Source organism: Pezoporus flaviventris, unplaced genomic scaffold, assembly GCF_033815535.1.
Source record: "Pezoporus flaviventris isolate CSIRO_AGI_PZ_B2104156 unplaced genomic scaffold, CSIRO_AGI_Pfla_v1 ptg000006l, whole genome shotgun sequence".
NCBI classification, from domain to species: domain Eukaryota; kingdom Metazoa; phylum Chordata; class Aves; order Psittaciformes; family Psittacidae; genus Pezoporus; species Pezoporus flaviventris.
In genome coordinates, this window is record NW_026892554.1 from 7895972 (window position 1) to 7923950 (window position 27979).

Below are 27979 nucleotides of genomic sequence, written 5' to 3' on the forward strand. Positions count from 1 at the left end.
ATAGCAGCTGCTCCCTGACCCCTTCTCCTGTGCAGAAGGGTGGGACACTGTGGGCTTCATCTGGGATTTACAGGAGATACACCGCATGCATCACAATGAGCTTTGCTGTAAAATTCACTGCACAGAGGTTAATCTAGATGTCAACACTGCCTGACAGCAGTAAAATTACTCCGGGGCAGTGCTCCTTCTGAAGTCTTAATATAACAGTCAATTCCATCCTGCCTGCAGGAAATGAAAGTTTTCTGCTTTGTGTGTGGAATCATTCGGCGCCAATTTTCTCACTGTTTGAAGTCCAAACTGTTTGTGGTCTTGGGATTCACCTCACATTAAGACTTTTGCTTCGTTTAAAAACTCTGCTAGTGAAGTCCTGAGACTGCAAGGACAGGAACTGCGTTGGGAGAAAAAGAAGAGGGCAAGGGGGGAGAAATTTTATCTCACCTACCACATTGAAATCAAACAGCTTCACCAGCTCTGTGCTCTGAAAGGAAGTGAATGCAAAATCTATCAAGCAGCAAAGACTGGAGAGGTTGGAAGCCAGCAGAGAGCAAGAAAAAGCGTGCAAGAAGACTTCTGGGCCTCCCAGAGCTATGATTTTCTTTAGAGGTACTTCAGTCTTTCCTTGCTGGGACCTTGTCCTAAGCAGCCAGTAGTTCAGCAGTTAAACACCCCTCAGAACAACTGCTCAAGTTCTCAGTTGTAGGATCAGTCGCTTGTGCTGGGCGGGAGATCAGTTCCTATAGAGAACTCTTGATGGTGTGAGGAAACGATGGCTAGTTCCTCCTTTCCTCTTGGAGAGATGCTACAATTGTGAGACTAATAGAAAGGAGGAGGAACCAATGGTCACTCCTTTAGTCTGAAAACATCTGCCAAATTTGGTCTGTGAGAAACTGAAGCCATCAAGATGAAACCAACTTATCAGCCCACTTAGCTCAGGCCCTGAAGAAAGCCGTGAGATTGTGTCCTTCTTCCGCTTTGGTCTCTTTTCTCTTTCCTCAGTACAGTCTTTCAAAGTTGTAAGCAATGAGACTCCTATCACTTCTCTCAGGGAGCTGTTTCATGACTCGGTAGGGTACTGAGAAGGAAAGATAGGCACAGGAGAGATGGAATGCTCCTGCAATTCTCTTGGAGCAGCCATTGAGGTCTCTGCCTGTGTCATTTATGACACTGCCAGCTAGAATGGATGTTTCTCCAGACTTGAAACTCAATATCCCTGCTTGCAAGACAAAGGGAAAAGACTTTTTAGGACTTAGCAGTTAAGAAACATTAAATACGCACTGATGTAAAAGACGGGGTGGGGAAGGCACCTTGGAGTCAAGCAGGTTTGTCCACTCCTGGAAAGCAGTGCTGAGTGGGGAACTTTCCCTTTTTCTATTTTTGGTACCTTCTTTAAGATGACATGCTGAGCAGAGTGGCACATGAATACCTGCCATCAAGCGTTCAGAACTGCTTCTGGTTTTGTGGGCTTGCAGTGACCCATTCTTCAACCCATATCCTGAACTAAAGGAAACTCATGCATTTGAGTTCTGGGAAATAAAAGCCTTTCACATGAAAGAAAGCAGCTCATTTAGTATTATACTTCTGCCTGTGGCCTTAAAAATAAAAAAAAAGCATAACTTTTTCAGGCCTTCTTTTTAGTTGTATTTTCTTATTAATATCACAAAGAATAACCGCAAACCCTAGCGTTTGTTTTCTACCTGCTAAATGGTCCCTTGTTTTTACCAGTTTCTGTCTCCTTTTTAAACCAGTATGCGCCCAGCATTATAGCTAACTTTTCCTGGAGCTCCAGTGTGTTGCTCTTTTCTTTTGGTTTTGATCGTATGCACTGTGCTACTTAAAATTCAATGCCATACTCCTGAAACCAGTCTCTGTTGCCCAACCCAAGATACTTACTTGCCTTCTAAACCCAGTATTTCCCTTTACTTGGCTTTTTTATTTTCTCACATATTTTCTCACCTTGTTCCACCCACTCCTGGGGACAAGCAGACAGCTCCAAGCTAACCATGTCTCTCAAGCAAGCAGCCTATCTAAAGGCACTCCAGATTTTTCACGTTTGTCTGTGCAGCACATGTTCTCCATCACCCATCTGCAATCAAGCACCCTGTGGACCTGAGGATAGGCCTGCAATGAGGCAGGCTCTTTGTCACCCCCAAAATACATGCATTGAGGGACATTAAAGACCAGATGGGCAAGCTCTGTGGGAGACAGGATGGACTTTCAGTCTGTCAGATTGTTATACGTCTTCCCTTTGCCACATTTCAGCTTTCATCTTGCAACCTGACAGACTTGGGTGGAAGGAAAAGTAACGGATGGAGAAGACAAGGTGGGTCACTGATGAAACCCTAAAGCTGGAGCCATATTTGCTGCCCACAGTTTGCATCCCTGGCATACGATTGCCATCTGTACCATGCAGTAAAATAGCACCTCCACCTCTAAGAAGGCTTCATTTCAGTGACACCCTTGGGTGACTGAGTTGGTGGTGCTAAGAGTTTTTAATTTTAGGGAGCAGGATGAAGCTGGGATGGGAAAGACTCCACGGCCCCTTCTCAGCAGTGCTCAAACCAGTGTTCCTCGCAGCTCCATTACAGATGGAAGAGCCTGTGTGGTGGGACCATCTGCCTGAGCGTGCTGAAAATTAGGCACATCGGGGGGAGACCTGTTGGTGCTCCCAGGCAGCAGGGATAGATCTCTGCTCTCAGCAGAAACATGGCAATGGTATGTATCTCTCCTGGAAATGAAGAAGGAGCATGAACTCATTTCTCCTTGCCTCCAAACAGTCCCCATACTCAGATGTATGACACTCAGTGACAGTTTTCCCCAAAATCTGCTTTTCTTCCTCCGCTTACGCATCAGGGCCACCCCAGAGCCCATCTTCCTACAAGGAAGAGCACTATCACCCGTGTTGATAAGCAGTTCCACTTGTGGTCCAGGGAAGATGCTTCTGGAGATGAGGTCTCAGTGTGTTCATCTGGAGCACAGCACAGCTGCTTTCCTTCTTCCCCTCCAAAACTGTCATGCCAAAAAGGGATGCAGCAGTTTCCATCATGTCTTCCAATGAAAACCAACCTCCTCTGTCTCCCCAGCAAACCTCAATCCAGCACCAGCAGGCCAAGGGGCATAAAGCAGCAGCAGCACCTGGGGAGATATCACGCTGCAGAACTGCAGCTTATCCCGCTCTTCTGAGCAACTGTTCACAATTAACTTTGATAAAAGGACCTTTTTCTGACACAGACTGCACTTTGTGGGGCTAACAGTAAAGCAGTCAGACAGCTGAAACCATGGTCTATCCACTTCACATCTTCTGGGGACCCATCTCCTTGCCTTTCATGGACTACTTATTCCTAAGCATGTAGCACCAAGGCTAGGTGTCATGCTTGGCTCCTGAGCTCACCTCACTGTCATGACTGTACAAAGAAGTGGCAAAAGGGACAGGGTGGTGGTGCTGGGAAGGAAGGGAAGGAAGAAAGGATGGAAAGGAGGATGTAGTTGCTGTGCAGAATGGTGACAAGGAAACCTCATCAGCAGTGTCTGAAGGTGATTTGACAGTGTAAAGGCCCATGACATTGGCCAAAAAGGAAATGAGAGGATGAGAGCAAGAGAGGGGTGGACAGAATGGGGCCTTGCACAATCTGGCACAGTGCACAAGAGCAGAAGCCATTTGGGGTAAGAGACAGGCAGCCCCAGGGAAGGGTTTTCTCTTGGAGACACTGGACAATTAACAGACATCATTGGTTCTCCCCTTGCACAGAATCTCCAGTACTTTTAGCCAAAGCAGCCTTCATGCAGGCCAGGGCTAGCAACCCTTCAGCCAATCTTTTTCACTTTAAGAAGCGGACCTAAGCAGGCAGAGAAGGAAAACTGGATGTCATCTCCCAGAGGGATCCTGCTACTGAGGGATGGCATGGTACACTATTCCTGTGTGCAGACTCTCAGTGCCGGTCTGCACCCATGTCCCTGACCACGCCATCTCAGGTGTCCATGCTGTGAGCTGCTGGTGCCTGCTCAGCGGCACTCTGTTCAGCCTCCACTGGCACAAGTCTGTCCCAATAGCCCAAACCTCTCTAACATGCAGAGGAAGGTTGCACCCTTACTCTCACACTATGGGTTATTGCCATCCATCACCTCCCACCCCAGGCTTGCCACCGATCTTTACACAAGCACAGAATAACCCTGTGGTCATTTCTGCCACCACAAAACTCCTTGCAGCAGTGTCTCCTGGCTCTGTCTGAAACCATAAGCCAGGTCATGCCAGAGCCATGGGTGGGAAGTATAGGCTGGCAAAAGACAAGGGGATAAGGAGAGGATGCAAAATCTTCCCTTTCAGTAGCCAGCCATAACCAGAGTCACCTATCTCCCCTTGCATCCTGGCCATGAGCATTACATTGGTCATGGGGAAGGAGCCAAGATCCTTTCTGTCTCTTTTTCCCCTATTTGCATTCCCTTCCAGGCAAGAGCCACATCCGAGCAGGCTATTTTTGTGCCAGCAGTTGTTCCCTTCTCAAAATTGCCTTGACAATGCCTATGCCACCCATTCCTGTCCTCCTGAGAGCAGCTGCTAAGCTGAGGTTCACGCTCATCCTCCATTAGCCAAAGGAAAAGAAAAAGACCCAGAAAGGTTTTATATTCTCAGTCCAGACCGGATTCAGCTTCTGACTCAGCCTTTCCCCAGGTTGGGATTGTTTCCTGCTCCAGGGAGATGGGCTGCAGGGAGGATGCTTCTGCCTCTCCCTCCCTGTCCCCACCACCCCCTGTTGCTGCCTGTCAGGCCTTTATCCTCATTGAGATGCAAGGCTGGCCGCTGCGGCCATCCGCTGAGCCGTCTGCTCCTGACGGCACCTTCCCCTCCTTCCCCCCCCTCCCGGGGCTGCCTGTGGAGCCATTCTTCAGGCTCTGCATTTCACAACAGCTCAAAGGCAGATGCATCAATCCTTTCAGGGGATGGGGACGTGAGGAGAATGGCAAGGGGCCTGCAGGCAGGTGTTGGTAGGTTCCCAGCCATCTCACAAGCCTTGTCCCCCTCCCCTGTCCCCCACTGGCTCGTGCCTGAGGCTTGGACTGAGGCATTGGGGCAGGGATGGGGAAGGGAAGAGGATGGGGAGGAAAAGCGCTGCTGGGGTATGCTGACCCCACAGGCATGCTCAGCCGGGATGCAGGCACTCTCCCAGCCTCCCCTCCATGAGGGGAGCAGGGATTTCATCCTGTCTGCTGAAGGTTTACACCAGGGACTGGTGCTGAGGGCTGAGGAAGGGGGCACAACCTCATGGCCATTAACAGAAGAGCGAGGAGAAAACGGAGGGGTGGGAACAGCGGTTGTTCCTCCTGCACTGAGCGCCCTGTCTCGCACACTGAAATGGGTTGGGGATGAGTCAGGACCAGGTCTCCAGGACCTCCCTCTCGACTCCCAGGTGCAGCCGCTTTGGTCCCGCTGCTCTCCCAAGCCCTGGCAGCAGCCTGCATGGGGCGGGAGGGTCGGGGTCAGGCCGGCTTGTGGTCTGTTGGAGGGCAGCCGGCTCCCGGTGCGTGTTTTACCCGTAGGTGCCACAATCCTTTGACTGTGTGTTCAAAAGCCTTGAGTCTATACATTTAAGAATCAGCAAATTAGAAAAATCGTCCTGAAATGTTGGGAGGGAGGAAAAAAGGCAGGAAGGCATGGGAAAAGGAGGGAGGGTCTGACGGGGAGGGAGGGAAGGGCTTGGTAAAAGAGAGTTCATCCAGGGTCACTGCCCTGGCTTTGCGCCCATCACCTGCGGGCTGGGAAGGAGGGAGAGAGGGAGGCAAGGACGAAAAGGGAGGACTGATTTCACACATTCAGTGCATATCATACAACCAGGGCGAGGCTTTCCTCCCAGGGCTCCTACCCTGCATGGCATCGCTGCCGTAGCCAGTCTAAAGCCCTGCCCAGCAGCCCGAACCATACTCACAGCAGGGTTACAACCCACTGCTTCATTGCTCGGGGGAAAGATACCTTCTCCTTTGTTTCTCTCTTTTTTTGTTGTTGTTTTTTTTTTTTTTTAATTATATACCTTTTAAGTACTTTTTTCTCCTTTTTTTCTTTTTTTTTTTTTTTAAGTCTTACATTTTTCTGTAACAGCAGCTTCTTTCTGTATTGGCGTGGAAGTTATATATAGAGAGATATCTATAAATATATATAAGCCAAACTGCCTTACAGATTGTTGTTTTGTGGGTTTTTTGTTGGTTTGCTTTCTGTTTTGTTTTGTTTTCAGTGTTGTATGTGTAGCAGGCACTTGAGTTTATATGAAGATGTTTGCTTGGGAGCTGAGGGGCAAAGGATTTGGGGAGGAGGAAAGGGAAGGAAGGACGGAAGGAAGGAGCAGGGACTTCTGACAAGTGGCCACTGCTAGCCAAGGATGTCCAGGTAGATTGGTGTGGCCTTGCCCAGAGCATGAAGGATCTTGTAGATCTCCTTGATGTTGAGCCGTTGCTGAGGTTCCCTCTGCCAGCAGCCCAACATGATGTCGTAAACCTCCTTGGGGCAGACTCGAGGCCTTTCCAAAACTCGACCTTGGGTAATGCACTCAATGACCTATAAGAAAGAAAGAAAAGAGATGCTGAACACCATTTGGGTAGCTTTTGGGAGATATTCTGTCCCAGTTACTTCTTGGCTGATGCGGTATCATGTAGTGAATAGGACCCCTGAGAAGCCAAGAAGTCTGCAGATCCTCAGTGCTCACCTGTTTGTGAGCTGTTCATGTTAATTTTACAGTGAGTTTGTCTCCAGCTGCAGTTTTGCAGTTCCCCAAAACCTTCCCCATTTGGCACCTACCCACCTGAATGCACTCTCCAAACAGGAGGTCACAGGCAAATGAAATGAAGTTTTAATTTATTATATCAGTTTTTCGTGCTAAGTGAAGAAGTGAAAAAAAAAAAAAAAGCTTTAAAATCCCCAAACTAAAGTAACATTTTGCACAGCTGAAATGGTATTTTTCTTCCCTGAAAATCAAGAGACTTTTCCATTGCAAAACCCAGGAGAGTTCTACAATGGAGAGTTCAGAGCATCTTTTTCTACCTCTATCTCTTTGCTTCATTTTAACATAGGAAAGCAGCTAAAAGAATGAAATTTCATCTCAAATTTCATCTGTGATGGAGGAAAATAAATCTGCAGTGCTAAAATCATGCTCTGGGTCAGCTTGGTGCTGCTAACAAGAGAAACATGAGCTCTTGGATAGCACTAAAGTCTCTAAGGAGGGATGCCACTGGAATGGACTCCCCTAAGTGTCTGTTTATGTTTTATTCACTGGAGGAATGGACATAAAGGGGAGGGAGCTATGATTTGTCAGAGAGCTGCTATTACCATTCTGGCCTCCTTGGTTGGAGTTGATGAGTCCCAGCATTGCAGTGTGCAAAGTGACCTGCCATGCTCTGCAGATAAACACAGGTCCCAAGCAGTGTGTTGAGGGAAGCCGCCCAGCAAGAGGTGTTTGGAATTTATCATTTATGAATAGTAATGGGCCTGCCACACAGCTCAACAGATACTTATCGCATTGCTGTTTGAATATAAATACAGAGGGGAGAGATTAGGACCTGCTGAAAGCAGGCGAGGAAGACACAGCATGCAGAGAAGCCGTTGCCATGAAGCTGGTGGCAGCAGTGACTTGGAGGAGGAGGTGAGTTATGGTTTCTGACAGGACATCCTTAACATGCACAGGAGCCCAGTGGTGGGCCCTTTCTCTCCATGGCAAAGAAATGACATAGACAGAAGCTGAGGGACTGGCTGAGGCTTTCAGATAAGGTGATGCCCTGCCTCATTCCTCTCTTCAGGCAGGATCTCTTCCAGCCTTAAAAAATAAACCTGCTAAAAATGTTCTTGGGGCTATAAAGCCCTGTGAGCAGCATCTCAGCCTTGCTAATGTCCACAGCAGCAGTGATGCTTGACCAGCCTGGTCATTGCTCACAGTCCTGTCCTGGCAGCCTGGAGCTTGGCACAGACTCAGTTAACCTGAGTCCTTAGTTCTCAGAAAGAAGTGAAAACAGCAAAAGGAAAAGGAAGAACAAGACTTTTCCCCAGGGATCTGTGCAGATCTTAACCAGCCTGTATCCCTCAAGGTTAAGGGTGACTGTTCTCAGTCCTATTGCCCTGCAAAGGAAACTGAGGCAGAAAGCATGGGGGTAGCTGAGCTGTCATATTCCAGCATACCTATCACCCATGTACAAGCTACACGTGCTTTTTTGTGTGTGTTTGTATTTACCCTCCCAGGGAAATGCAAGAGTGGCTCATTAAATAGCGTGACAAATAACTTCTGTCGCTGTCGATTCCATTGTTTGTGTCTCTAAAATGTTTGCGTGTGCTACTTTGGGATATACAGTCAGGCCCCATTGAGCACACGAATGGGCAAGTATTAGAGCTGTAAAGCAACACCTTGGATTTGCCATCTCTGCAACTCACTTAATTAAGGGATCTATAGCCAGAAAGCAGAAAATGCACATTTCTCATTACAAAAGGTGAAATTTCTGAAATCCATTAGATACACAGTAGGATAAAAATGCGCAAGGTTCCCACACACTGCTATGTAATGCAGCTTGTTCCTCTCTATAATACCCCCTGCTATTCCGAGCAAAAATCTTCCAATGCATTTCTGCTGATGTGCCTCAAACCTCTGCTCTGACACCCTGCTAATCCCAGCCAGCCTTCCCTCCACATTTTTACAGTGCAGCCCTATACTGATGGGCTGTGACTTTTGCTATTCAAAGAAATAACGGGGACAAAACAGGTCCTTGGGTTCCACCTTTAGTGAGCTGGAACAGATACATATAATAGACAATGTAATAGATATCCCCATGGCAAAAAGCCCCACAGAAACGTGCCACATATAAGAGGCTTCAAACACTCTCTCATAAACTGGAGACTGTAGTGAAAGCATCAGCTGTAAAGGGAATTCAGGACATGACAATAACTTAGATCCCAGCAATAATTTGGGTAGCCCCAGTTCTGACATCACCCAAAGAGTTTATCAGATGTGGTTGTTGAGGAGGTATGTCAGGAACTTAGAAGGGAGAGACTGAGGATGAGCCAGCATATGGCTTTGGCAGGGCTTTTTCATTCATGCCTCAGTTTACCCATGTCTTAAATGGAGATAAAAACATTTCTGCCATGGCTTCACCATGGAGGGGACCACCACAAACTGCTTTACAAGCAATCTAGAAAGGAGAGATGATAAAAAGTAGCTTCCAGCTGAGGTATCTCAGCACTGTTGTACCTCTGTGTTTGAGAGCTGAAACCAGGGCTGCTTCCCATACGTGAAGATCTCCCAGAGGATCACCCCGAAGCTCCAGACGTCACTCTCTGTTGTGAACTTCCTGTACATGATGCTCTCTGGAGGCATCCAGCGGATAGGCAGCATGGTGTGTCCTCCAACCTGGGTGAGGGCAAAGGCACAAGGAAATCTGAGTGATGAGAGCCTTGAGGAAGGGGTCAGCCCTGACATGATGTGGTGACAAACTCAGGGCCTCCCTGTGAACTCCATCAACAAAATGCTGTTAAAAGATGCTGGGCTGGCTACTGCCTCCCCGACTGCCCCCGACCAGTCCCACCTGGTTAACATGATGGATAGGGAGGGAAGTGTATCAAGATAAATGACGTCCTCTCCTCCCAAAACAGGCGTGTGAAGAAATCATATGCCAAAATGCCAAACAGCCTGCTCCAACCCCAAAGTCTGATGCACCAGGAGGCAAGACAAGAAACAAGTATTGCACTGAGTATTGCAGGGCCTCTGAAGCACCCACCAGAAACACAGATTGAGGCTTGTTCCTCTTTTTAGTACGGTTTTCTACAAGCCATGCACAGGCATCTGCACATCACCTAATGGTGTAAAAGATTTTGTGCTCATAAAACTGTGCTACAGGCCCTTTCAAAGAGTGCTTTGAATATGTAAGTGACTGCAGGACCACACTGCAAAAAGGCGGTCTGTTTGTAAAGAATAGGCTCTTATAGGCAGGTATATGCCAAGCATATAATGGAGGAAGGAAAGCCAGCCCCTTTGGAGAGTTTGGAAGTGGAAAAGCCTGAGGGCAAAGTCCCATTTGGATATGCCAAGCTAGGGAAAGCCACTTTCTTAGGCAAGATCTACCTTTCCCTAGGGCATATGAATCCAGCAGGTATACAGCAGGTTTGCAGGACACATGCAGACAAGTTTCAAAGCAGATGGATTTACCTTTGGGTTCATTAGAGACGTCTAAACAAGTGTCTCTGAGCAGGACAAGTTTTTCTCTGTTCTGTCCTTCTACATAAGAAGCACCATCTGTGGGGAAATAGCTAATTGATAAGACCAGCCGGTGCTGGAAGCAGGATGGCTGCAAGTCTCCAGCACTCGCTTCTGCTGGGGGCAAAGTGTCTGAGGGTTTAGCAGTGATGAGAAAAAGCACTTTTATGGCACTGCTTGGACTCATTATGGACACCAAAACAACAAGTGCTAGTAAGTCTGTAGCATCGCAACTGAATCAAACAGGCTGAAATCCCTCTGGTCCTATGAGGGATGAGGGGAGAAGGTATCTGATATTTAGGTTTCCACCATGTGTAGCTATTGAAAATAACAAGACTGTTTCTTGTACAAACAGAAGCTCTCCTCTGAGCTGCCAGTTTTCCCAAGCTGCCACAGGTTTCTTTGCCTGATTAAAACAGAACTAGTGTAGGGAAGGGTCAGTACAGAGACACACTGCAGGGCTTGGAAGCAAGAGGGGAGGTGTGTTGGAATAGGGCATGAAATGGGTATGATGCTTTGCAGGCTTTCTGCACCGTGGGTGGGAGTCAGACTTCGCTGGGGTTTCACAGAATTTGGACCCAGGTTTGCAATGTTGTCCTTGGAGGTCTGCAGAACAGCCCTTTTTCTATCTCTGAAACATACCCTCCCTCAAAAAAGAGAAGGAGTTTGAAAAATCTCAGGAACATCTTTGTTTCCCGAGTGCTCAGAACTGTGATGCAAGAAGATAAAAAGCTCATTGCAGCTCTACACCTCCTGTTCAAAGATGGCTTGGTGGTGTGCTCTCAGCTTGCTGCTCTGAACTCCTAAGAATGTTCTCCCATAATGAAAATGGAAATACGCTTTTCTCTGTTTGTTCCTTTGAAATCCCTGCTGTTATTTCAGCTCTTCCTTGCATTCCCAGCTTTAAAAGTTGTTTTCCCTTCTTGTGAAGGGCTCTGAGGAAATGTTTTCAACAGACCAGGACATCCATCAAACCTGATTGTTGCAAAAACTGTTTTGTTCTAATGCTTATTTTATTCTCCTTTAAGTTTTCCAGCAATCTAAAATAATTGCTAGCAAAGATTTCTACATTTGCAATATCCTGAATCTTGCAGGATCATTTGAAATTACAGGCAGTACAATGTATTGAGCACAGTTAACTCCCTTTTGAACAGGTCTTACAGCAGTTCGGACCCTATGAACCAGGTCTCCTCAGCTCATACAAACAGTATGACAGCAGCATTCTTTAAATGGGAGAGCCCTGATTTACACCACTTGAGGATGTGGCCCTGAAAGCAAAGCTGAGAAACCAGTCCCATCTCAGTTCTAAAAAGTTAAAGTTGAGGTCTTTAGTCTCCTCTAGACACATCCTGGTGAAGAACTGCCAGTAAAGTGACATACAGAGTCAACAGTTGTCCCAGGGATGTGATGGTAGTCCTGGCCTAGCTCATATGGTGGAGTCCAAGGACTACCAAAGCATTTCTCCCAAGCCTGTATGCCATGTGGGACATTTCTTCTACTAAAAGTTAATCTGGTAATAACTAATAATCAAATTAACTTGGGGGGGGGGGGTAAAATACAAACACAAAAATAAACCCAAGCGCTTCCCCAAAATGTCTGGATCCCAAAATATGTCTCAGCTGTGCTCATAGTTATTCCTTGCAGAGGTATTTTTTGCATCTCAAATAGGGTACCACATTTTTGAGCGCAAATGTTACGTCAAGTTTTGCACTTACCAACTACCTGTAAGCAAAACAGGCATCAATTGAACTGTACCACTCCAGTGTCTAGCCTAGCACATAAGGCTCTCTATTACATTTTAAAGCATTGCCTTTGATTATCCCTTACTGCTTCCCTCTCAAACTGATTAGGATTAAAATTCCCATTTCACAGATGAGGAAACAGATGCAGGAAGGCAAGGAAAGGCCCTGCTCTGAAGCTGTACAGTGAGTGAACACTAAGTCAAGTCTTCCTGGTCTGCAGTGAGCCATTCACTGTTATTTGCTGATGTAGCAAAATGATTTAGAGCTGAGCACAGAGGGATTGGGCTACTGATGCCATAGGAAACAGAGTGTGTGCAGGGTGATGGAAATCCTTTGCACGACATATAGTGGCTATGAGCTGTGTTATGCCACTGTAGACTTGCATGTGATTCCCACAGATACATTCTTCTTTTACAGGACCAGCTATTTGCCAGAAGCATAAAAGCAAAATGATGCTATTAAATCAGGCTGAAAAAAAAAGGATTCTGTGTTTTATTTTTTCAAAGCCAGTTTACATGGCACATCTTTGGCTTTGGAAACAATTGTTACCACGTCTTTAGAGAGAAGCATTGGTTTTGTTTCAGTCAAACCTCTTTGCTCAGAGCTGGGCAAGACTGATGCTCATCAGGAGCATGCTACTTCTGAGTCTTTTCTAAATCAGTCGTGTCATCTTCCTACCCCATCTTCCTCCATTTCCCTTGGAAGCCAGGGATAGGGGAGCCTAGCCATCATGCAGCTTCATCTTCTGAAGGCCCCTAAGGGTAATATGTCCTCAAACAGTGGCATTGCAACAGCCACAACCTGGAAGAGGGATTTGCTTTCAAGCAAATAAGGCAAGTAAATCCTCTTCTGTTCTTCTCTATAAATCCTATGATGCTGCCAAGCTAACCTTTTCTCCTTGTTATCTTAATGCTTCATAGACCTGCAGACTGGCCTCTTTATCCCATTGCCATGGCTGTCTAGCTTTGCCTGACATTTTTAGTTCTCTAACTTCCTCTCCCTAGATCAAATCCCTGTGCCCACATTGACATGTTATTCCCACTGCTTTGCTCTTTCAGTTTGCAGTACTATCCTGGTAATAGGTAGAGGAATCAGTGCATATCCTCTTAGCAGCCAAAGTTTCTTCTGTCTCTGTTTCAAGTGTCACCTATAGTATCACCTACTCATTCGTATTCTTTTCTAATGGATACTCCCAGGTGCATGACCTGGTCTACAGCCGCATGGTTCTGATACTCCCGGGTACCTGGTCCCTGCTCTGCAGCCTCATTACACATCCAAGGCTGTAGACCTGCAAGATAACCAGCCATCCCCTTTGAGCAGCTTATTGCTGTATTATCTATGACCCTTGGGGAGCTGGGGGAGGTTTGTGAAAGGCCAGCATTAATGGCCATTAGGGAGAGACATAATTACTTAATGCTAGTACAGCACTTTGAAGATGTAAAGCTATATAAGTGCTATGTATAAGTAGTATTATAAGGCTTGAGGTTTGCCTGCTACCAAGGAAAGCTGGTGCCTGGGGAAAAAGTTCTCCTTGTCCCAGCTTTCTGAATGATATCCTGCTGATTAGGAAGGGAAATATGACATGTTATCCCCAGTGAGTTTCACAGTACAGCAGCAGGCAGTGGAGCAGCAGTGTTCAGTGAAGACTGTGCAATATATCTGAGGTTTGGGCCACTAACAAAGGTACTATGGGAATCAAAAATGAAGGGCTGAAAAACCCTCATGAGAACTTTGGACTGCTGGGAATTCAGATGGTAACCTGTTAAAGGCAACTCTTGGTGGGCAGCCCTGTTTTCTCCCTCCCAGCTCATATCCAAGCACCAGGGCTTCAGCCCAAACCAGTATTCAGAGGGGAGCTGCTAAACCATCCATTCCGTGCTCATAGATGAATGTTGCTCTATGGATCTCAGCTAAGAACAGAATTTGGTCTTGGTCATACTCTTACACTGTGTTTTATTTTCCTTTTTGTGCAGTTTCCTTCCCCATTTCAAAATAAAATAAAAACCAAATCAGTGCTTTTGTTTTCCTTGGTCATTTGACATTTGCTTTCCAAGGTCATTTGACAGCTTTCTCCCCGTTCCTGGCATACTTCAGGGAGGCTCTGCTCCTGCCTTAGGAAAACCACAAGAACCAATGTAGGTGTCTTCATATGATATAGCATCATTTGAACTTTCCTTCTGGGTGCAGGAAGCTGAGGCATTTGAGTTTGTAAGGAATCATGTACCAGTATTAGAGACCTTGGCAGTTTCTCTCCAGGAAAATCCACCTAACACTCTGTCCACTCAACCTAGTGATAAGACACACATTGTATGATTGCTGTCTCTGTTCCTGCTGCTGTAGGTAGGGATAACTTGGGATCTTCTCTAATTGCAGACCTGGCTGTCATCCCAGGCTGTGCTGCACCAGAACATATGTCCTTTAGTCCTCGGCTCTAGGGGCTGGCTGATCCCTGGAAGATACTTAATTCTGAACCTTCCCCAGCAGCCAGATGTATGTCCCCATCAGGACACACTGATTCCTGCTGCAGACAGGATGAGTTACGCAGCAGTTCTGGGCAGCATTCTGGTCCAAGAGAACCCAAGGGCAAGAATAAAAGCAATGCAAGCAAGAAAGCTGGAAAAGCTTCTCTGTTTGGCTAAGATGAGATCTTGGAGAAAAAACAAACAACAAACAAAACTGCTGCGGATCAAGCCTGTGTGAGGTGAAGTTTGACAGATCAGGTTGGGGTATGAAAGGGTGGCTGCTCAGGGGCAAAGCAAAGGGCAGTACGTGCTCATGGCTGGGAATCCAGGAGGAGACGCCCCTTGCCCACCTTCAGTCCTGGGTCCAGCAGCATGGAGACCTTTCCCTATCAGATGTGCCTGTATTTCACCTGTGTGAGTCCTGACAGACTCCTGAGCACCTTTTGCAAAACAGAGGGATTAGCTCTGACGTGCCAGACAGGGCTGAGCTTTGCTGAGCCTCACTTCATAGTTTTAGCTGTCACCTTACTAGGCTCTTAAGTACCCAAGTAGTTTGCCTCAGAGGTAGCTGAATTTAACTGCAAGTTGTGACTGGATGCTATTCCCAAGTACTTTATCTGTAACTTCTTTATAGCTTATCCAGAAAGAAAGGTGCTACCTGTATCAGAGATTGCACTACTGCTGGGATTACCTGGCATCAAAAAATCCCCAAGGTGTTCTAACTGAAAGGTACCATGCGTTATGGCTGTACCAGCCCCCAGGCTGATGATCCTCTTCTAAGTGGTTCAAAAGCCATCACCACAAACTCTTGGCATAGCCCTGTCCCTGCCTTCAGGTCTTCTGCCTCTGCTGTTGCTGCTGTCAAAGCCAGGGCTGAACATGAGCATAAAAAGAGTCATCAAACCACAAAAAGCTTCTGCCAAACGTTTCAGCTTACTTGAGTTATTGTGTCCTCACCATGAAGCACTCCATGTGTATAAGCTCTGCTTTCTGGGAATGGCAGATATGATCCGCTCCTAAACTTCACTTTCTACTCCAACCACCTCTTCCATTTCAGGCTCTGGCAGTGCTGCAACATGGGGCTTGCTGCCTGCTCCGCTGCATGCTATGGCTGAAGGCATCTCACAGCAATTTGCAAGGGAGCATAGAGGGGTTTTAGAGATAGATACACAAAATGCACAGAGCAACCTGTAGCTGTTTCTCCTACTTGCATGCAGCTGTGCTGGGTATGCAGCCTTGCCCAAAGCTGGGGAGATGCCAGTCACCAGCTGCCAGAGGGGAATGGGTTGGACTTACCCAGAGAGATAATGGGGAAAAGAGCCAAATGTCCTTGTCATGAGGTGATGTAAGGAGCCAGATGGATTTGCTCAGGAGCAGGAAAGACTGACCAGGCAAGGTTAATGTGAAACTGAGAAAGGGGTGAACCCTTCCTGCTGTTTGCCAAGGGACTGTTTGTTCCCCCCAGATGCCCACACCGTGTTTAAACAGGAGTCTAAAAATAAAGCCTGCCATTGACATTGTTTTTCCTTACTTCATTTAACAACCTACTTGCTTTATGACCTATAATCCTGAATGGCCGTGTAATTCGCAAGCAGGGACAGGAGCCCTTCTCCCCCTTTCCCTCTTCCCTGCTCCACTGAGTGTGTTTTAATCCCACGGTTCTCAGCATTCCTAATGAGCCATTAACAAGCTGTCAATTACTTATGCAAATAAGGGGGGGCAGGCACGGAGGGGTGGCTGCAGCTAGAGGTAAATTCTGCTACCTCAAACCGGCCTGAGATAAATTACTGCTGCCCTAAGAGCTGCCTGTACCCAAGAGTCCTCTCAGTTATATTATCTGCCATCTAGAAATGCCAGAGGTAATGCAGAGGATGCTTAAGAAAAGCGAAACAGAGGAGTAATCGCACATATATTTTTAATTATGTTTGCCAATAATGTATTTGGTGTGCTGCTTACCACAGATCACCTCTCTACTTCCCAGAACTCAAAGCAGCAGCACCCACTGCTAGGAAGGGGCTGCACAACCGGTGTGCAGAGGAACAAAAGCCATTTTCCCTTTTCTTAATAGAAGAAGATGCTCCAAAATCCATGATTTACAACAGCAGGACAGAAACTGTGAGAAAGCCCAGCCATTCAGCTGGGTAGGTGTGGGAGCAGAGCAGCTGTAGTTTGCAAAGCACCTGGTAAAGAGGGTGCTTAACTAGGTCTTAGCAGGTCCTAAAGCCCTGTGCCAACAGTTCCTGATAGAGCCTTCACAGATAGATGGGTGACTAGCTTCCTGAGCCCATGGGCCACCTACTGAAAGCTTCTTGTGGTCCAGAGCAACAGGACCTAGAACTAGGATCTCAGACAACAAAGTAAAGTGGTATCACTGGGGATGGATTCAGTGATGGGAGACCCAGTGGCTTCCTAGGAGTCCCACTGCTAGGCTGTGTGTTGGCACTGAGAAACTGTGCATGCAGATGGCGGCTTCTGTGGTCTTCCGTACCACAGCCACAACATGGGCACCACATCTGGGCTGTTCAAAAGCAAAAACTAAGCCACCTTTCTCCTAGTCACTGCCCAGATTACAGCAGAGGCTGGGAAGACCCTTAAACCTATTCAAACTGCAGCCATCAGATGGTTTGTCAGTGACAGTATGGATTTACCAAGTTGTCTCCAGGCTGGAGACCCTTGCACCACAGGTTTTTAGGAGAGGCCTGCTCAGAAACCTGCAATATCCATGAAACAGCACGGCTGTCAGCTGGTTCCAACTTCAAAGGGGATCTGTAGTCTGCAAAGACTTGCATGTGTCAGCAGAAATTGCCCATGACTGATCTGCATTATCATTTTGCAGTGAGCTGGTAATACTACAAGAAGTGTTTAATAGCTCAAAAGCTAATCAGATAGAGGCAAAGTTAAACCATCATGATGCAAGAAATGTGTCTATCAGGATTCTGCTCTTTTGGTGACACAGAGAATGAAAATCAGCTCAGTTGCTGGCTTCAGAAAGTCAGAAGGAGCTTTGCCTAATAAATCTTAACCTAGTGATGTAAAAGCAAAATCTCAAAATGGCCTGAGAAATGCAGCTTAGGAAATAGGACCAATAAAGCACTTGGACGTGTGATCACTCTATGCTAAATGCTTTCAGATTGGTATCTCATAATCTCCCCTTCCATCGTCCCTCTCTCTATGTCCTGACAGTGACTCCCCTCTGGGTAACCACTAACATTCCGTCTTTGTCTGCAGCCAGAGCCATCTCTGACTGACGGCTATACATGATTTAGATAAGGCTCCATTACTTAGCTTCTGGATGCTGGATAATCAGTTCAATTGCCTTGGCATTAATCATAATAATATTCAAAATTCATTAGCCTAAATTGTTTGGAAATCTACTTCTTGTTAATGTCAGATTCACTGAGCATAGGCCTGGCAGCACACAGACAGAAATTTAAAACAATGCAGCCTATGGGAACTCCATATACAATCATAGAATCAACTAGGTTGGAAAAGACCTTTCAGATCATCAAGCTCAACCTTTACCCCAGCACTGCCATGGGCACCACTAAACCATGTCACTAGGGGCATCATCTACATGGTTTTTTGAACACTTCCCGGGATGGTGATTCCACCACTTCCCCAGGAAGCCCGTTCCAATGTCTTTTCCTAATATCCAGTCTAAATCCCTCCTAGCACAGCAGTCCCTTTCTTTATGTGTGATAAAGAATCCTGCCTGGTTTGTCATTTGTGAATGTTGTTAAGTAGCAGAGCAACACTGTGAGCAGGCTGCCTGTTGGTTGATCAAGGGGCATCTAAAGGAATACATAGCTGAGTATGGAGTTTTTACAGGGGAAGGTTAGCTGCTCATGTCTGCACCCACAAATCATAATAACATCTTTTGTGTCTGAAAACTGGGCAGTTAACCCAGAGACTCTTATGTGCAATCATGGTATGGAAGTACAAAAATCAAAAGTCTGTTTAAAATAGAAATTCCTCGCTTTCCTGGAAACTTACAGTATTTTGGACTGGATGATGGGGCCTTAGTGCTTTAGCAAGGTAAAAAACTTTCAGCAATAAAGTAGCTGGATCGTTCCTTCCAGCCAGTTTACTGCAGGCCAATTGAGGACGGTTCCCAGTGGTGCTCTTCCTAATGGTTTATTTGGCCTGTTTAAGCATTTTGGGTGATGGTGCTTTCCTTCAGGTACAAGTTCTCACCCTCTAGTTGAACAGAGGTTTCTCAGCAGGGAAACACCACAGAAATATAGAACAACTTCAGAAGATGCATACACTTTCTCTCCTAATGAAGGCAGTGCAGGCACAGATGGCATCTCACACAAACACATTGCAAGCGGAGTTGAAATAAAGAGCTCATCATCAGAGGCTGCAGTGTCACACCTACTAATGATGTGATTAAACTCATCAATGCTGGTGGGAAAGCTGTGCCAGCTCTGGTACTGCTGAGTGGAGAGCTATATTTCACAGCAGAGGCAAACCCTAACCTGCCCCTGTGCTTCCATGAGTTAGGCCACTGTAGAGACATGTTGAATATGTGATGTTGATGGCTAAACTTCCTAAGACATAAATAGGGCAGGTTGCGCAGGACATGCCCTTCCCACGCCTATCTGAAGCATCTCTGTCTGACAGTGTGGCACACACAGGAGAAGCTGGGGTTTTGCTGCAGAGCAAGCAAAATTTGAAGGAATCAAGCATTACATCCTCTTCTACTCTTTTTCCACCTGACACTCTCTGTGTGTTGAAGTTTCCTCTATTCTTTATCAAGTTTCCCAAATGCCCTTGAGAAGGACAGAGTGGCTGGAGTCCCGTCCATTCCAACCACTGTATTAAAATTCTTCCTCCCTACTTCATCTAGCCAGGAGTGTAAATAAATGAGCAAAGCCACAAACACAGGAACCTGGTTGGTTCCCAGATGCCATTAGAGCCTTCGAGCACTAAGTGGCCATCACAGATATCACTAGATGCCTTCTGCTGCCCTTCCTGTAGCCAGACGTTCTACCCCGGTGAGCCCCACTGGGACCATTTCACAAACCCAGCACCCGGTAGGACACATCTGACTGTTTTTGCATGTAAGATAGGACTGCTTTAGATTAGATAGATAGTCAGCTCTTCAAATAAATAGTGTGAGTTTTCCTAGCGGAGTCTCTAGCCACCATCTCTCCATTAAGGTTAGCCACAAGAGGAAGGACGGAAGGAGAAAGTGAGTCTAAAGAAACCGCTAATGTTCTGCAGTGTCTGATAGGATGAATGACCCTGCAGACATATGCTGAGCAGACAGGACAGTCCTCAATTATGTCATTGCTGGAGCATTTACTTCAAGGAGAAACGTGACTACAAATGCTGGGGTTAAAGCCTTGGCTGGTTTCACCGCCTCTGGATGAGCCTCTCTAGGTGTGTGTATGCAGCATGCACAGGCAATGACACGCATGTCTGCATATGAAACAGCTCTACAGCCCAAAGAGTGCAGCTGAACAAAAACCTGATTAAATTTCATTCTGCCCCTTTTCCTTTGTGAGAAATGGACCTAAAGGATTTGCTAAGGTATTGATGGGTGCCAATCCATATATCCCAGTGGGCAACCCACAGCCTCCCTCAGGAAATCACAAGCAAATCTTGCTTACATGATGGAAATTTCCTGCTTGCCACACTGATTTTCCCCAGCCTCATCCTTACCGCTTTATCCCTGTGCTAAATTCCATATGCTTCTCTCAATGTTTTCTAACCTTCAAGCTCACAACTTTGCAAATATTTGCAATCAGGTAGCACATCTCCCCACACTGATCATTCTTTAGACAAACTATTTACATACAGCTCTTTCTATCCTCAGCAATTGATTGCTTCACACTGTCTTTGTTTCTGCTGCATCTCTCCAGAAGCTGTCGACCTTATGGATACTCTTTGTGGGGCTGAGTCAGAGACATGTGCCTGTGTAATAACAGAGTATTTAAAACAATGATTGCTGTAGAGGCACACACTTTACTCTTTGACTTCGATTCTTTACACGAAGGGCTTCAGAAGAGCACTTGTTTCACTGGCACACTGTTTGCTGGGAAGCTGCCCTCCTGCATGAGACTGCTTGGCTGGAAAATGCAACCTGGCCTGGGGAGGGCACAATCTCACTTTACACTTTGCTGTATATTCATCAGAACATCTTGGTGCTTTATAAGCCACTCGAGAGGTGCAATGAGCTGCTACTGGAATTTGTGCTTGATAATCAAAGGCATTTATCATAGAATCCTTCAAAATGCTCCACAAGTAAGTATTTTATTTGAATATGTGTGAAAAATGGAGGGCAGTAACCCGGAGGAAGAGGCAGGGAAGCAGCAAGCACGGAAGGGGTGGTCCTGCTGCCCACCCCTCATCCTGATCCATGGGGCATCCCTGCTTTGGCATCCCACATGGCCCCATGGACACCATCCAATGGGTCAGGACTCAGCGGCACGCAGCTCTGTGGCTCAGCAGAGTCCTTCATCAGCAGCAAAGCTCTCCCAGAGGAAGCTTAAAGAGCAGCAGCCTTTGCTGCCATTCAGCTCCCAGCTGCCTGCACACGTAGCTCCCTCAAATCCCTCCTTTCTGTTTTGGCTCTCCTACATTTCCTAGACAAACTGCTCCGGGTTTCCTCCCTCCCTCTCACTGACAGGTACTGGTGGCCTTGCTGCCCTCTCATTGCACCTCCCCCAGCTTGAACTTTAAACTGTTTAACAGCTTTAAATGCACCTAATGAGGTTGCAGCCTGCACTTTGCTGACATCCCTCTGCTTCTCTGACACCGGGAAGAAGAGTGGTTTGGAAACCTATCGAGGACTTCCCTGCGTTGGAGGTCTAATTACATGGTTACTCGTGACCTTATAAGTACAGGGTAATCTGCTGTGTAATACCAGGGTAAATTATCCCAGTACTTCTGCCTTTTCCACCGCAGCCTTCTGCAGGGATGGAAAAACAGCTGATTAAATGGCAATTAATCTTTGAACCATTTGACACTTGCCCCAGCCGGTGAGAAGTAACTAGCAGAAGCCCACTGGCTTTGTGCAGAGCAAGGGACCAGCTCAGAAGCCGCTGCTTTGGGATGTCTGGTGTCACCCTGCCAAAGCGTGGGGTATTTTGTCAACCAGCCTCTCCAGCTGCTGGGGGACAACAGGTATGGGCTGCTTCCTAGGTGCGACTGTCTCCTTCTTGCCCTGCAATAGGCATTGTGTACTGGAAGGAACATGCCCAGAAGGACGCAGGGGGAATGTGGATGCCTGAGGGGAACAGGCACCCACTCTGTATTAGCAGGACGGGGATGGAGGTTCAGAGCAGCCCATCCATGATGGGAGTGAGCAGTCTGGAGCTCTTCCTTACCCTCACCGCAAGGGAGGTGTGTGGGAACAGCACCAACGCTTCCTTCTGAAACCATCCAAACCAGCCACGCACAGCCCCAGGCATCCACCCTGCAGAACTCCATGAAAACCAGCCCAGAGATCTGCTTTCTCCCACCCCGCTGTGAGATGCACTTGGCTCCCTCCCACGCTAACAGCCTGTCTCCCTGGGGCTGGGGGCTGCCTGTCTGACCCCTGGTACCTTTATGGCAATGAAATATATTTGCATACCCGCTGACATAGTTCTCTCTGGAGAGCTTCAGGTTTTTATAGTAACTACAGTAATGATTTTCAGATTATAGACTAATAAAATACCCTGATTTGTTGGGAACATTAAGGTGGGCACTGTATGATTCTGGTGACATTTAAATAGTGCTTAAAAAAAAAAAAAGGAGGGGGGGTTCTAAGTGCATTTCTTTTCCAAACAGGAGCACTGAAATAGAAAGTCAAAATCCCACACGCTGGTACCGAGATCAGCTCTGACACCTCCCTCTGTGCCTGCTTCAATTGAATACCTGCCAAACTAAATAAGCAAACATGGGAATGCAGCGTCCTGGTTGCCTGTCTGTGGCAAGCGAGGCTTCCTCCTTAGTCACTGTGGTCACTCTGACCTGATCTAAGTATGTACCACTCCCTTGTGCTTTAGCACTCTGTGGGCTGGGTCATAACTGATGGGTAACAGAGTTTTTGCACCTCAGCCTGTTCTCAGCTATTTCTCACCCCTGCCCACTCCTTGTGCACTCTGATTAAATAACTGGACAACACTGTAAAGCAAGTCATGGTCTAGAGTATCCCATCATTTCAATGTATGTGCTGCACCAGCCACTCTCCTCTGCCATGGTTTGGGGTGAATAAGACCGCTTGTACAGTAAATGTATGTACAATGGCTTATACAGTAAAGCAATACATGGCATGGAAAAGCCTGTCAAGGAAGAGAAACCCAGCCAGAAGTTTAGCTCACTGTTGGTTATACCTGGCAAAAGAGGCAGAGGGTTATACAATTAATACTATGGAGCAGAATAGCAAAGAAGTTCCTTTGTTCTGTGAATACTTTTGCTATGTACCTCAAGTGGATCATACAGATTAACGGCAGGCGATTATGTCAAGTCTGTCCTACAAGGCAGAGGCAAGCGTGAGCTCGGGCCTCCTCATTATCATTACCTGACCTTGCACGTTCCCTTTTGCAACCTCAGCACTTTTTTTTGTGGATAGGATTTCTGGATGGTTATTTTAAGAAAACTGTGTTAAATTTCTTGCTTCTGTGCCAAGTACCTGCTGTTTAACAAATGGGCCATGACTAAGCATAGACTGAAAATTAGAAGCATCTATGAGTTAAAGCAATGAGATTCGGGGACTGTCTTCCCTTAGGAGAACATTTAATAGTGGTGCTTGATTATGAAAAGGATAAATCTGATGTGATTGATGCAACAGGGGATTGGATTTGATGATCCAGGGAATCCCTTCCAGGCCTCTCTACTCCTAATGAATTTATTTTTAAGGGGAGAGGGAGGGAGGAAGATGTAGTGCCCTATTGATGGCTAACAACAGCAAGGTTGCTGGTGGTTAGTGGGTCTCCATCCCTCGATTTAACCACTTCGCATCACCAAGAAGGTAGAGCAGGTATCTCTCCTGGTTCTGCCCATCTGAACATACCAAGCAGAGGTGGGCACAAGGATCCTACCCGCTTCCCTCTTTGCATTTTCCAACTACTGAGGACCTGCAAAATTCATTCTCCTTGAACCAGTACCACAAATGTGTCAGCTCACAGGTTCCCTATTGATTTTTAAAGGTACTTACCTGTCTCCCAACACCACCATGACTGTGTCCCTTGCAATCTTTTCTGCATGTGAACCTCCTTACTGAAGATGAGCAAGGATCGCCCTTAAGACGGGGAAACTGAGGCACGGAAGGACTAACTGAATTTCCTGTGGTGGCAGAGGACATTGGTAACATGGAAGGGTCCTGCAGCCCAACCCAAGGCTGGGATCTCACTCCTCTTCTCCCTGCACCTAACAGGGGTCTCCCTTTCACAACGGGAATAGCAGAGCCCAAAGTATTCTCCAGCCCAAGCATTCACTGGTCTGGGATTCCCATCCTCTGTCAAGCCAAGGAGGCTGAGATGGAGGTTTCTGAGGTTGCTTCAGAAGGGGATGCACAGGGAAAGTGGTTATGCTCCTTTTTCTCCTTAAGTAGTTTTAATTCTCTAATTCCTACTTGCTATTAAGATAAAATGCTGTGATTTCTGCAGGAGCAAATGGTGCGGGATAAGCTGAGGGAGTTTATTAATTAGCATGCTTTCAGGGCCGGGGAGAAAATAGTAAGTAACAACAGGGTTGCAGATGGTAGCTATAAACATGACCCAAGCATTACCTGCCATGACACGTTAGCCAAGGGGAACCTACCACATTAGTGCTGGGCATGGCACTCTGATAGCAAATAAACCCCATGAATCAGAAAGCAAAGCTTTCCCCTTCTTCTGGCTATTTACAGACATGTGCTACATTTATCCAGGGCCTGATCCTGCAAATAATACCTGGTATAGCACTTCTGTGTATGAGTGCTCCTCTAGCTTCCCCAGGGATTGCTCAGAGCAGGGAGTGCTAAGCCCAGTGGTAAGTGGTTGCAGGATCAGATTCATAGCGTGGCAAGCATTTCGGATGAAAAAAGCTATAAAGAAGTCACATATTATTATGTCACATTGCAAAGGTCAACCCCAGTATTTGTTCTGTCATAAGGACATGATTGAAAGGCAAAAAAATAATGTCAGGGCACAGGGGGAAATAATTTTTCAAGAACTGCCTTCAGGGCTGAGGATACAAAATTACATCAGAGCTTAGAACTGAATTCCCATCCACACCCCGCAATTCAATTTTGGCTCAGAAAGGCATCAGAGTAACAAAATCACCTTTCCATGGCACATCATCTTATCCGCTGACATAGCCCCTGTAAATCAGCAGAAGCTAAGCTCACACTCCAGTGTGATTCTGGTAACAGCCAGGAACTGCCAGAGCCCTGCTTCACCCAGGATCCCAGGAGGGCTTTGTGAGATCCACTGCTTAACACAAGTAGGCATTTGCTTAATCCCCATTGCTGCTGGGGCAGGAGGAGCAGAGGTGGCACGGGCAGGAGGCTGGGTGGTGGGACAGCAATCCTCATCACTTGGCCAGGAGCGCACACCTCCCCTAGCAGTATAACAGGGGTGTTTGGGCAGTTGGACCCTGCTAATCTTTACCAATCACAGCTCCTTTGCAAATATTTATGCCCATCTCTCTGGGCTTGCTGGCACAGGGAATACGGAGAAATAAAGTGTGGAAGTCATCACTTTCCTGCCTTAGTTTATGAGGGCTCATAACTGCTCTGCACAGACAGTGGTTTTTGGGGGGATTAGCTCAATCCACTTCCAAAATGGACTCAAGCAAAGGCTGACAACTTTCTGGATCGTGAGAGCACTTCTTTGTATGCCAGCAGCAAAACCCCACAGGACAATCAACTTCAATGTTGCCCCTTTCACAAGCTTCTGCAGCTCACCTCCAGCAGTCCTGTAGCTTGCTGGTGGTGGCTGCTGCAATGCTGTGACAGCTGGGGACCCACCAAGCTGAGCATCCCTGCACAGAGGCTCCAACATGCAGCAAGCACAACACGATGGGTGAACAGAGGCATTCCCAGTCCTCAGCTGGCTCACATGGCATCACATCAGCCACCGCCTTGGCAAACCTAAACTCCTCTGCACTGTTAGAGCACCAAACTCGCACCAGTCCCTCACCACTGAACCTGCAGGCAAGGGATGGAAGCAGCAGTGGTGCAGTGATGGTTGACATCTCAATCACAGCTGCAAGCACCCAACCAGTCAGACATCAAAGCTGTGTCTAGACTAGCAGACAAAAGGCGTCAGGGCTGGCATGTGACAGTCCAACTGTTCAAATGGTCTGGTTTTAGTCCATGCTAATTTGACAGCATCCAAACAACTGTTGAGAGGACAGCACAAGTCAGGGACGGTCCCTGGTGAGCAATGCAAATGCCACCCTGCTTGGATGCACGGAGTGGTTTAGCTGCACAAACTGTGCTGTACTCACTGCCACCCGAGCCAGAGAACGGCCCATACTGTCCACTAGTGTGGACACAGCCTGAACACCCATGGACGAAGATTGCACTGAGGACTTTTACATTCATCCCATATTAATCTCACCATACAGACAGGCCCCAGAGAGTTGCTACAACAGAAACATGTGCAGTTCCCATCACACACAAGAGCCCCTTTGCTGCCAAACGCACTAGACCCGACCTAGTCCCAAAGCCGCTCAACCCCATGTGTCGTTTCATGCTCAAGCAGCACCAGTCCCCCGCTTCCAGCTGCCCCAGGGGTCGAGATCCACTCACTGTTGCAGCTGCCGGCGGTGCCAGTCTCTGTCGCTGCCACGCTGTGCTGAACTGGCCCTTCGGACGCGGCCCTTCCTGACAGTGAATGGGTGAAAACAAGGGAAGGAGACAAACAAAAGAGAAGGGAAGGGTAAGAGAGGGAGGGAGGGATGGGGGAGATGAAGCAAGGGGACAAGAAGGGAAAGGGTATGTCTTTAACCGAACCGTATGTCTTTCACTGGCTGCAACATCCCAACGCTGCGCAACCCTTTACTGTAAGGGTACAGGGCACCGGGTCACCACCACTGTGCACCCCACACCATCACCTGCACCAGTGCAGAGGGAGGTTGAGAGCCAGTGGGGGTTCAGCCTCCTGAAACTTCTCCTTGGACTGTGAAGCCACATCCCTTGGACCCAGATACTCTCTCTAGACAGGAGGAGTTTTAGGAGGCTCAGGCAGTTCCTCTGTGTCTGGTACTTGAGCATCCTCCCAGGCAGGGTGCAGGGCCCAGTCTGCCTCTGCCAGCAGAACAAGACCCAGGCCTGATGTCTTTACTTGGGCTAGATAGAGTTAAGGGCATCATTGGCTAAATGTCACCTTGAACATCACCCTAAAGTCTTTGTGCCATCAGTACTGTCGCAGGCTGGGGGAGGAAGAAAAACCCTCGTCCCACAGTTTCTGGTTACCCATAAACCTGCCAGTGCTCACAAAACTGAACCTTAGGAGGGGACAAGGGAAGCAAAACGATGGAGCAGAAAATACAGCACTACATTTTCCCATGCATCAAAGCAGGAAAGGTTTGGGGAATGGAAGGGAGGAGAAGGAGTAGGGATCTCAGTGTACAAATCAAGGGGAAATGATAACAGAGTAAGGTCTGCTGACTTTCTAGTAAGGTGTTCTTGTTCCCACTGGGACATAAAAAGGAGGCAGAGTCCCAGAATGAAAGGGCAGTTGGTGAGCAATGGTGGTCTGGGGGGAGACTTCTGGCTGTGCTACTGAGCAGCTCAGGCTGACAGCTACCAGGGGAGCACCAAAAATACAACCTCAGGGTGTGTCCAGCTAGTCATCACCCCGCACCAGGGGTGAAAATTGAGCTGCTAAATGTAGCTGACAGCTCATTCTGCTTGGGGAATTGTCCCGTGAATGACTGACTCACCTCCCTTCCCCAAAAGTTGAGGTAGGAAATGGGTGGGGGAAAGGCTCAGAAAATTATTTCATGATGGTTGTTTAAATTGCCTCTGCATTGCAATGTTAGGGGAAATGAAAAGAGAGACCTCTCGAACAAAGCCAGCTGTGGCAGAGGTATGGACGTTGGAAAGAGCAGAGCAAATGAAGTCATCCAGCAGTGGGAAAAAAAAACACATCAATATAGTGCAGAACAAAGCAAATTCTACCTCAAACACAGAGCTGAAAGAGAAACATCTTCCTGTCAGATCTATTACCATGCATTTATTCCAATAACAAATAACTAACCCAGAAAGTAACCCAAACCTGATTTATTCCTCTATCTAAGTAAATATGAAGAGGCAGCCGAATCTGACTGTAAAACCCACTGATCTCATATGTTTTCCTTGTATGTATTGGAAAAAAATGGGAGTGGAGTTTCTGCCTTCCTGCCAGGGAATGCTGGCAAAGCATTTGAGCTATAGATATTGTATCTTGTCACTAATGACTGCAGGGAACTAAAAGGGATTTGGATTTTTTTAATGCTTCACATTAATTGATAATTTGGTCTCAGAATCCACAGTGGAACACAGGATTTGCTATATTGGATCAGTCTAGTGGCCCATAAAATCTGGCATCTTGCCTCAGTGATGCTCAGAGAAATTATCATCCAGTGTCTTTGCTTGTAA

At 47.0% G+C, this 27979-nt stretch overlaps 1 protein-coding gene across 4 annotated transcripts in view; it reads right to left on the bottom strand.

Moving 5' to 3' along the window:
* Positions 1-6204: 6204 nt before the first annotated feature.
* Positions 6205-27979, bottom strand: part of NTRK3 (neurotrophic receptor tyrosine kinase 3) — a 207561-nt gene continuing 185786 nt past the window's right edge. For 3 of the 4 annotated variants that reach the window (XM_061446762.1, XM_061446761.1, XM_061446763.1), the window contains exons 17-19: positions 26147-26221; positions 9213-9371; positions 6205-6541 (exon numbers count right to left, since the gene is read on the bottom strand). In XM_061446762.1, coding sequence (XP_061302746.1) covers positions 6356-6541; positions 9213-9371; positions 26147-26221 — 420 coding nt within the window. In that variant the 3' untranslated portion in view covers positions 6205-6355. The remainder of the gene's footprint in view (positions 6542-9212; positions 9372-26146; positions 26222-27979) is intronic. The other variant, XM_061446764.1, reaches the window with a different exon arrangement.